Raw genomic sequence first — 10,191 nt, forward strand, 5'->3', positions numbered from 1 at the left:
AAGAAATAGAAAGAAAAGAGAGCAAAAGCATAGAGAGACGTATGTGCAACATCTTGTATATAATATGCCTTGAGATATAGTTTAATATTTTTTAAGATGATAAAAGAACAATATATATATTATTCAGTTAGATCTTGTGAAAAGGCAACACGGGCGCTCACAATAATCTATTTTATAGTTTAAATTAAATTTCACATATTTAAGTTTATATATATTGTCACATTATTTAAATTTTTTTTAAAAAAAAAAACCATATATTTTCCTTCAAATTATTACCCAATTGGATAATATTCTTCTAAACTTTCAATTGGGACATTGTTGTCCTCCCTAAACTACAAAAAAATTAATAATGTCGCAGCCCGAGGTAAGCAAAAAGACAAAAATAACCCTAAACATTTTTCAAAACAAAAATATTCCAATAAATTTTTTTTTTTTAAAAAAAAAAAAAATCTTTAAGAAAAAAACTATAAATTTTTAAATTTTCACACCATAGTTTTTTGAAGGTATTTTCGTCATTGTGGGGGACATTGACAATTTTTTGTAGTTTGAGCCTTGAGGATGATATTGTCTCAATTGAAAATTTGAGGTGAATATTATCAATTGAGTAGTAGTTTGAAGGGGTATGTGAACTTTACGGTTTACCCATAAAATTTTTAAATAATATTGTACGATAATTTTTAATTTTTTTTTTTTTTGTAAACACACACTTGGGTATCAAAATAGTATATATAAAAATGATAAATTGGGATGGGAGCTGCATCAGCAGTGGTGAAAAAGGGACAAAAAAAAAAAAAAAAGGAAATGTCTCATTGACTTTCAAAATAATGTAATGTCAATACTAAGATATAAAAATTACTTTAATATTCTAAACCTATGTCTTAACTAATTGTCTTGGATTTATGCTCCCTGTTTTTATCCATCACAGTGAAAAAAACAAAATAAAAAGAGATATATCCTTTTGGAAGGTGCATTGACATGAGTCCCCACATATACGACACAACTAATTATTTTGAGAGAGCAATATGATATGAGGCAACATACGTAGTAATTTAAATTGGCATCCATTTCAAGCCAAAGACACTTTTTTTTTTTGGGGGGGGGGGGGGGGTTGGGAATATTAGAATTCTCCTCTCGATTTTGAGGAGTGGGATCTCGATGATAGAGTTATTGAAAACAACAATTCTACGAATCAGAAAATTACAACGAACACCGATTATGGGAGAGATATTATATGTTGACATTTTGCGGTGGTGATAGAACAAAAAAAGGGTTAGGCATAAGAGTGGACTTACATAAGATAGCTTTGATGCCTACATCAGTTATCACTTTAAAACTTTAAAGGTGGATAATGACCAAATCGCAAGAGCTTTGTTGAGATTTTGTAAGTTTGATCAAAGTTATTTTACCTTTACACAGTGTGGTTTATATAGTGGTTCATTGCTGAGTGTGATGTAGGGGCTAATCCACTTACCTCCAAATCCAAGGTTTGGGGGAGCGGTGTTGGTTTGGCTGAATGCTATGTGTCAATGGAGAAATGATCTTTGTACCTTTGAATCATGGGATTGAGACATTATCCGAATGTCGTCTGTGACTAATGTGATTTTCATGCCCCCAAATCGTGGGACTCAGGGTATGGTGCATAAATTATTTTGACTTCCAGGTGTTGTGAGTTGGCGATAAGATCTTGAATTTCGCGAGACACAGGTCGAATCTTGAATATTGTGCTGACATATTAATTTCTTAATGATCGGGATCGAGAACTCGGATTGTAGCGCTAATCCCGATCGACCGTAAACTATAAGAGATGAAATTCGATGGCGGGGCTCTGATTGGATATGGCAATAATGGGTCAGGCCTTGACCGCTTGCCCAATTCCCAACACTATAAAAGAGAAGCTCATACTAGATAATTAGGACTTTTGGCGCTCAAACTCCAAACTCAAAACTCAAAACTCTTGCACTCAATTTGTATTCCTAAACATGAATCTGACTTAAACATCATAACTATGTCTTGTTGACACACACGGAGAAGCTCTTATTTGTTTACATTTTGTTTTTCTTGCACATCAATATAATTCAACACTCGGAATCGGTTCTAACAACTGTTGTAGTTTATCTGAAACGTTTCTAGTTTTTTTGTGCATTCGGTGTATGTTTATTTATATTAATTAATGTTTTATCGTTTCATCTCATTTGTTGGGAATAAATTCACACTACAAAGCCCACCAAATTCTGGGCCCAATGGCCAATGATAGGCCCATGAAGATATTAATTAAATGGCAAGTGCTATTTAATTAATTAATAGTCTTATATTCCAATCAAGATAATATTGGAATAAAGACGTCTTACTTATCTCTACAAGATGACTACTCAAGATTATCTCTACATAATATCTGTTAAAGGTTTATCTCTATATGATAACTGTTGAGTTCTATTTCAACTTTGGACTCTCAAACCATTTCAAATAAAAAGATCCAGTCCAAGTCTACTTCAGCTCCCCAAGCCTATAAATAAGCCCCTACACAACGTACAAAAACATCTGAAAGATCCTCACACATATTATTGAGCGTATTGAATTATTGTGCACCGAAGCACAATATTTCTTTTAGAAACTTTTCTACTTTGGTATCGGAGTGTCCCCAGTTTCTCGGGGACCCCCTTGACAATATTGCTTTTTTTTTTTTATAGTAATTTGGAGTGCACGACGACGTATTGAAGACCCCGAAGAAAGCGCATTCACTGTGTTGAAAACTATTCTAACATCATCTAATAATAATAATAATAATGTGTCCCTCTTACAAAAAAAAAAATAATAATAATGTGTCCCACATATTCAAGTCAATACAGCGTCTTTGCCAGATGCGTATACTTTGTGCACTTTTGAATTTTCTATGGACATGACAGAAAATCTTAGACCAGGCAATAAGGAACACAAAATCAATGGAACCCACCGAGTTCGTCGACCGAGTTTAACGTTAACCCAGTCTTAGGTTTGTTTTGTTTGTCTTTTCCTTTTTGTATTAACGTAATTTTAAGTCATATTTTGCTCTTCAATTACATCATTTTCTTATATGCTTTAACCATAAATATGCGTTCAATAGCTTGAATTAAAATATTTTTATTTTATTTTATTTTTTTCTAATTAAAGCATAGAGAATGAAATAAACGGTCAAAACAAGCAAAACATTTCTTTATCCATAAAAGAAGTACTTGTCTAGAAATAAATTAAATTGTTTCTGCAAATTCACTATATTTTTAATTGCAACTTTGACACGTTAATGAATATGATATTAATAATTGAAATCAAGTAAGATGTACGGCTGATGCATTATTTAGTATGTCATGTGGGATCAGTTTTGCAAGTTGTGGGACACATTCAATTCCTTAATCATATATTAATAGGGGAGTGTTAGGATGCCAAACAAATTAACTCAAAATTTTTTTTAAATTGACGTGGCAGACTGTGAGTAGTAGATAAGAAAGAAAGAATTGCATTTTTTTTATTTAAAAACCCTTGCCACATCAGTTTGAAATTTTTTTTAAGTTCATTTGTTTGGCTCCCTACCCTTCTCTTTTTATTTTATTTCAATAAAATTGGAAAAATATATAAAATCTAACAAACTACATCCTGAAATAACAAAATCTCTGATTAATCTTAATATTATTATAGAACCAAGCCAATTAAGAAGAAGTCCTGCTCAACTTCACGTGGATAAAAAGAGGAGCTTTTCCCTATTAAGAATTAGGGCTAACCAAATATATTTTATAATAATTTTTCCAAATGATTATTCTGAAATATATATATATATATATAACAACTAATTAAATGCAGGCACTGGCCCAAAGGGCTAGTTTGGTCATTCAAAATAAAATAAATCCAATTCAAACAACATCGTATTGTGACGCGCAATAGGCGCGTAAGGCCGCCCTCTGCATTAACGTCCCTGAACCTATTACCAGCACGTAGAAAAAACTACGCTGCGACGCTCGTAGTAGGTTTACAAGCTTTTTCAAGACAAGTTGTACGTGAGTGTCCGAGAAATTAAACGTGGCGCGATGGGATTGGAGGTGGGAATAAAGTTAGGAAGGGTGCTTATGTCCTAGATTTAAGTTGGTTTTATCTCAGTGGAATCACAGTGCCACGCGTCGTCGTAATAAGCGCTGTGAACCACCATCCTGTTCCGCGCGTGGGAGAATATCACTTTCGTTTTCTCTTTCTCTCTCTGAACTCGTATATTATTATTCGCTCTCTCTCTCTCTCTCTCTCTCTGAGTTCTCAGCGACTTCGCTTTCTCGTTCTTTTGGCTTTCTCTTCGGCTTTGGCTCAAGTCCTCTTCGGATTCATCCTTCGGGGCCATGAACGCTAAGCTCTCTTAGCCCTGGTACAACCTTTCTCTCTCTCTCTATACGTATAGTATATTTATATATGTGTGTGTATACGTATTTTGTATGCGTTTCACGCTTTTACTTTCTCTCTCTAAAAGAAAAAATGAGAAACGAAAAACTGTTTGTGTTTGTGTGTGTGTGTGTTCACGTTTTGTTTGTTTTTTAATCTATGAGTTGCCAATCGAAGCATAACCATGAAGACCCATTTTCTCAGGTTTGCTTGTTCACGTGGGTTTCAGCGTCTTGCTCTTTATCCATGTAAGTATAGTAAAATAAAAAGGAAAAAAAAAAACAAATTCTTTTTCTATTTGTTACTCTCTTTTTTTTTTTGTCTGTTATTTGTGCTTTGCTTGTTGTGTTGTACGAATTAATGTTGTTGTACTTGGCTCTGGTTGCTTGTTGTGTAAATAAGTCGAATTTTTTTTGGATCATATTGGAATTCTTTTTGAAAACGCTGGTTTTTGTTGTTTCCGTGTTTGTTGTTGTTTTTGTTGTTGTTGTTGTTGTTTTTTTTTTTTTTTTTTTTTTCTTTCTTTTGCTTTTTTTTCTGGTCAATTTTTTGGCTTTGGTTTTGAAGCTTTTCATTGTTGCTCGTTTGGTAGGATTATGCTCGATTTTAATAATTGAAATAAATGTGCTTAATGGGTTCTAATATATTTGTGTGAGGTTTTTTTTTTTTTTGGATGTGGGGTTGCTTCATTTTTTATTTTCCAATGTGGGGTTGCCTCGATTTTTTGTTTCGGGTTGGAAAGTGGATCTGGGTTTGAATTTTTTTTTTTTCTGGGTTTGCGGCAATAAACTCTGTTTGTAGGTGTTCCATGTCCGTATTATTTGTTTTTGTCTTTTAAACTTGTTTATAGTATGTTGTTGTTGTTTAATTAGGGATAATTCTGGATGTTGTTGTACCTACTGTTTTGTTTCTGGTGGAATGGAAAAACAAAATCTTGTATCTATTAACGTGAGTAATTGGAACTGGTACTTGCGCAGTTGCTTTTCCAGAAACCTATTGATTGAGATTTTGAATATCATTTGTGTCGGTTTAAATCTTTGGCATTTTCGTTGTTTGCACTTTTTGAGGATATGAATAATGATTTAGGTGGTTCTCTCTTGTTTCTTGCCTAGATTTTGGTTTCATTACATTTATGGAGACCGTTAATTAAGTTCATCTAACTTTGAGGGTAAATGTACCAGATAAGCTATGACATTGTATTTAATTTCCTCTTAGCACTGGTTCAAAGGCGCTGACATTTTCATTGACCAAGTAAGAACTTTTTTTTTTTTTTTTGAAAAAAAATAAATAAAGGATAGAAGCCTCTGCAGGGTTATAGTACATTAATTGCTTCATCTCTTTTGTTTTGCTACGATTAAGTATGAAAATGTCATTAGGCTTAGGCCAAATTATAGTCTGTTAGCAAGAAGAAAAAAAATGGCATATTCTTGCCTCCTATGTTGTCTCTAAAAGCCAATCAAACCATTTTATTTTGTTTGGCAGATGGATCCAGTTCAAGTTGTTGACCGTGGGGATTGTGTTGAGGATACATTTGATGAGCAATCATTCTCTCCTGAAAGTTCTGACACATATGATGTCTTTGGAGAACAGCAGGTATTTCCTCGGGTGGGTGATGAATACCAGGTTGAAATTCCACCACAGATTACAGGATCTGAGTATCTATGGCTTACAAAGAATCCAGCTGATGCAGAAAACACAGCTGGTGGTCCTCGTGATTTTCTAGTGGGGTTGGCTGTAACAATAATGTGGATCAATGATGAAGTTGAGAGTTTTAAACATGAACCACAGGAAGCTGTTGGTGATTCAACTGAAGTATACGACAAACGTGAGCCCCTAAGATCTGAATGCTTCAGGGAGACCCATAATTTTTCTGAAGGTGACAGCTTAGAAACTAAAGCTGAGCCTACAAATGGTACATTGGAGAATGAGAGAAACTTGGGAGACTCAGTAAATGTGGCTATGCAAAAAGAAATGAAGATTGAAATGCAGGATATGGATAAAAGCAAAGGCTACTGTCTAGCTCCTGGTTCCTTGGGTGACTCCTGGAGTGATATAGAAGAGGCCAGTTTTGTGCTTGGTTTATATATTTTTGGGAAGAACCTTGTTCAGGTGAAGAAATTTGTTGGGAGTAAAAAGTTGGGGGATATACTTTCCTTCTATTATGGGAAATTTTATAGGTCGGACAGATACAATAGATGGTCAGAATGCCGGAAAATACGAAGCAGAAGATGTATATATGGACAAAGAATTTTTACAGGATTGAGGCAACAGGAATTGTTCTCTCGTTTGCTTCCCCATGTGTCAGAGGAATGCCAAAACACTTTAATGGAGGTATTTCTGAACTACTTGTACATGTTATTAAAATGATTGATGCTATGATTTTCCAGATGAGGGTGGATTGGTTGGTTTTTAAGATATTTTTATACCCAAATGCATAACCAGACAAACAAAATCAAACATGTCCTGAAAAACCAATTTGGAGTAGTTTTCTACAAATTCCACGGGGTCTCCATCTTTTCCTGGTTGGTTCTTTTAGCCTATGATTGTAAAGCCACAGATAATAATAATTAATCTTTATCTGGGTTGTTACGATTGTATAAACAGGCATATTGGCATGCATTACATTTTTGTTTTTCTTTTAAGTTTTCTCATTATGGTCCTTCTGTTCATATCTCTGCAGTTTCTTGCAGCTCTAAGAATTGTAATTCTCATGTCCTAAGCTCACTAGAGATATGCTACCCTACTTGTTTTATGGTAGATGCGATTGTATTGAAGTGACCAAAGCAATCAACTTGCACTTTTTTATTTGAAAATCTGTGCAATGACCTCCATTTCTCCTGTATATAAACATGATGTCTGTTGACCAAATAGTCTTCAAATTTATGCAAAGAGCTGTCTCTTTAGTAAAAATTTCTTGGTGTTTCACAGATCACTGTGTTTGAGTGTCTTACTAGCTGGTTGTACACATTAGAATTTTTAGTGTTCACTTTGCTCAAACTTCAAGTTGCTGCAAAATCCTCTCTTGAGAATTCTGGCAGAATGGACTGTCATGATGAAGGCCATTTTAGATCAAGCCAAATTATGCCTGTCATTTGCTCTAAAATCTTTAATATTTTTTTTCATTTTTAGTATGAACTTCAACCCTTCCTAAGAAATGATAAAAATTTCAACAAATTGGCAGGTTGCGAAGGCATTTGGAGAGGGGAAAATATTACTAGAAGAATATGTATTTACTCTAAAGGCTTCAGTTGGGCTGAATGCTCTTGTAGAGGCAGTTGGAATCGGTAAAGGGAAGCAAGATCTCACAGGCATTATGGAACCTCTGAAGTCCGCTCAAGTTGTTCCTGTACGCCCAGAGATACCGACTGGCAAGGCATGTTCCACACTTACACCCTTGGAAATTGTTAACTATTTAACGGGAGACTTCCGTCTAAGCAAAGCTAGATCAAATGATCTCTTCTGGGAAGCTGTTTGGCCCCGTTTGCTCGCAAGAGGATGGCACTCTGAACAGCCTAATAGTAATGGCTGTGCTGCTGGTTCTAGACATTCTTTAGTCTTTCTTATCGCTGGTATTAAGAAGTTTTCAAGACGGAAACTAGTGAAGGGCAACCATTACTTTGATTCTGTTAGGGATGTCCTGCATAAAGTTGCTTCAGACCCAGGACTTCTTGAGCTTGAAATAGGAGTAGATAACGACTATAGAAGCAAAGAAGAAAATGGATGGACTGATGAAACAAAACTGGACCAAGAAGATTTCCCTGATCAGCAACGCCACTGTTATCTCAAGCCACGAACTCCTAGTCGCGATACAGATGTCTTGAAGTTTACTGTTGTGGATACAAGTCTGGCTGATGGGAAAACAACCAAGGTGAGAGAACTGAGGAGCTTTCCATCTGGAGTTATGAACACTTTCACCGCTGGAAGTGATTCTGAAGAAGATGATGACGATAATTCTGAGGAGTCGACAGATAAATCTGACTCTGCTGATACCTTGTGCTTCAATAGGGCTGATGAGCCCACAGCCACAAATAACAATTTTGATGGGGGAATCTCTTTTAACATGACAGGTTTAGAAAATAATGCTTCCAATAAGGGGTTTCTAGTCAATGGCCTTGACTATGCTAATTCACCTGCGAATATCCCTGATTACCAGAAGACCAGTGTTTCTAGTGACACACAGCAGAGGAAAGCTACAAAGAGCCAATTGAGCCGGAAAATCAGACCAGACAACAAAAACCATTTAGCTCCTTTCACAAAACGACGCCGGAAGTTAAGTGCTTGTGGTCGCACAGAGACAAACCAAAGCAAACTCGGCATCTTGGGAGATCCTGCATTAAGACAAGTGAAGGCCAGTGGCTCTCCACAAAACCCTGATTTTAGTGAGAACATTCTTTCTCGAATGGATACGTCTCAGGAGAAGAAATCATCTACATGTTTGTCTAAAGGCAGCCCAATCATCAATGGTGAGGGCATTCTAGGTGGTACCTGTTTTGCTGCTGAACAGCTTCCTGAAGCACCTCAAACCAGGACGCTGATTGACTTGAACTTACCTATTCCTCCAGATGCTGAGGCTGATGAACCTTTCATGACGGAAAGAAAAGAAAGAGAAGATAAAACGAGCAAGGAACTGGATGATCCAAATGTAGTGAAACCCTCCGCCTGTGTGGCTAATTCTGAGCAGCAGTCTAACGCAAATTATCGGAGACAGAGCAGTAGGAGCCGACCACTGACCACTAAAGCACTGGAAGCTCTTGCTTTTGGATATCTAGACCCAAAGCAGAAGCGAAAGAGTAGAGATGCCTCGCCACGAGAAACGTCGATGTTAAGACCTTCTCGACGTGCTCGTGGTCAAGTAAGAGCTACTGAGGATTTTGGTACTAGTGTGGTGGATTTCAAAGCTGAGGAAAGGGCAAATGGTGTGTGTCATAACAATGGTGACATGTTGACCAAGCTTCAAGTTTGACTCAAGGGAAAAGGGACTCAAATGTCTCTGGCTTCTGAATTCTTTAGCTGCTGAAATTCTGAGTGATTACATGAGAATGGGACTTCCAGCAGTTCTTTTTCTTTTCCTATGCTCACTTCTTCCTACTGCAATGGTGACCCCTCATAACGATGAGCTAACTGGCTAGGTGTTTGTGGCGTCGGTTACAAATTTCATAGATAAAACACAATGCTAATCGACCTTCCAAGAGGCCATTTACATTAGACAAAGCTCCTGTGGGAGGAGGTACTGAGAATCGGGAAACAAAGATGATAACAAAAGATACCTGTCATTTCAACAAAAGGGAACAGATTAGAGCTCCATTTTCTCTACACTTCACTTTGCAGTGGCTATGCTAAATTATTAGTAGCAGCAACCAAAATACATGTGGCTATTTCACTGCTCAATTTCTGAGCATTTCTGATAAGAGTAATTTATATTGGTCCTGGGTTCCCCATATTTTATGTGTCAACATTTAATACTTTAAGATGACCTGTAATTTCTGTAGTGTCCAGTTGGTTGACTTGTTGATGAAGAAAATGGGAAGAGAACTTGTGGTTTCTTGCAATCTTCTCTGCCTGCAAACGGAGCATCAGGTTGTTCTTGTTTTATTTGGGTGTATCCTTTTGGATATCCGATTTCAAGCTGACTGCTTCAACAGTGTATACGGTAAATGCGATGAATGAAATCCTTGTTCTCTTTCAGCAAAGACAAACTTAATTTAAAAGAAGGAAACATGAATCCTAGTTCGTTCATTTACCCAAAGCTGGCAGTTTCTTGAGAAATGCTGGACATTAATTCAACTTGACTATGCA

General features: G+C 36.3%; 1 protein-coding gene across 3 annotated transcripts; it reads left to right on the plus strand.

Moving 5' to 3' along the window:
* The first annotated feature begins 4,283 nt into the window (after window positions 1-4,283).
* On the plus strand, window positions 4,284-10,191 carry LOC132167935 (uncharacterized). Of its 3 annotated transcripts, XM_059578982.2 has the most exons (4): window positions 4,284-4,381; window positions 4,600-4,643; window positions 5,878-6,726; window positions 7,577-10,191. In XM_059578982.2, the coding sequence occupies exons 3-4, from the start codon at window positions 5,878-5,880 to the stop codon at window positions 9,356-9,358; spliced, it is 2,631 nt and encodes an 876-aa protein (XP_059434965.2). In that variant the 5' UTR covers window positions 4,284-4,381; window positions 4,600-4,643; the 3' UTR covers window positions 9,359-10,191. The 3 variants fall into 3 exon arrangements, with proteins under 3 accessions (XP_059434965.2, XP_059434966.2, XP_088369517.1); XM_059578983.2 differs by lacking the exon at window positions 4,600-4,643; XM_088513391.1 differs by lacking the exons at window positions 4,284-4,381; window positions 4,600-4,643 and adding an exon at window positions 5,598-5,646.

The sequence above is a fragment of the Corylus avellana genome, chromosome 2 (genome assembly GCF_965113065.1).
Source record: "Corylus avellana chromosome 2, dhCorAvel1.hap1.2, whole genome shotgun sequence".
Lineage (NCBI taxonomy): Eukaryota > Viridiplantae > Streptophyta > Magnoliopsida > Fagales > Betulaceae > Corylus > Corylus avellana.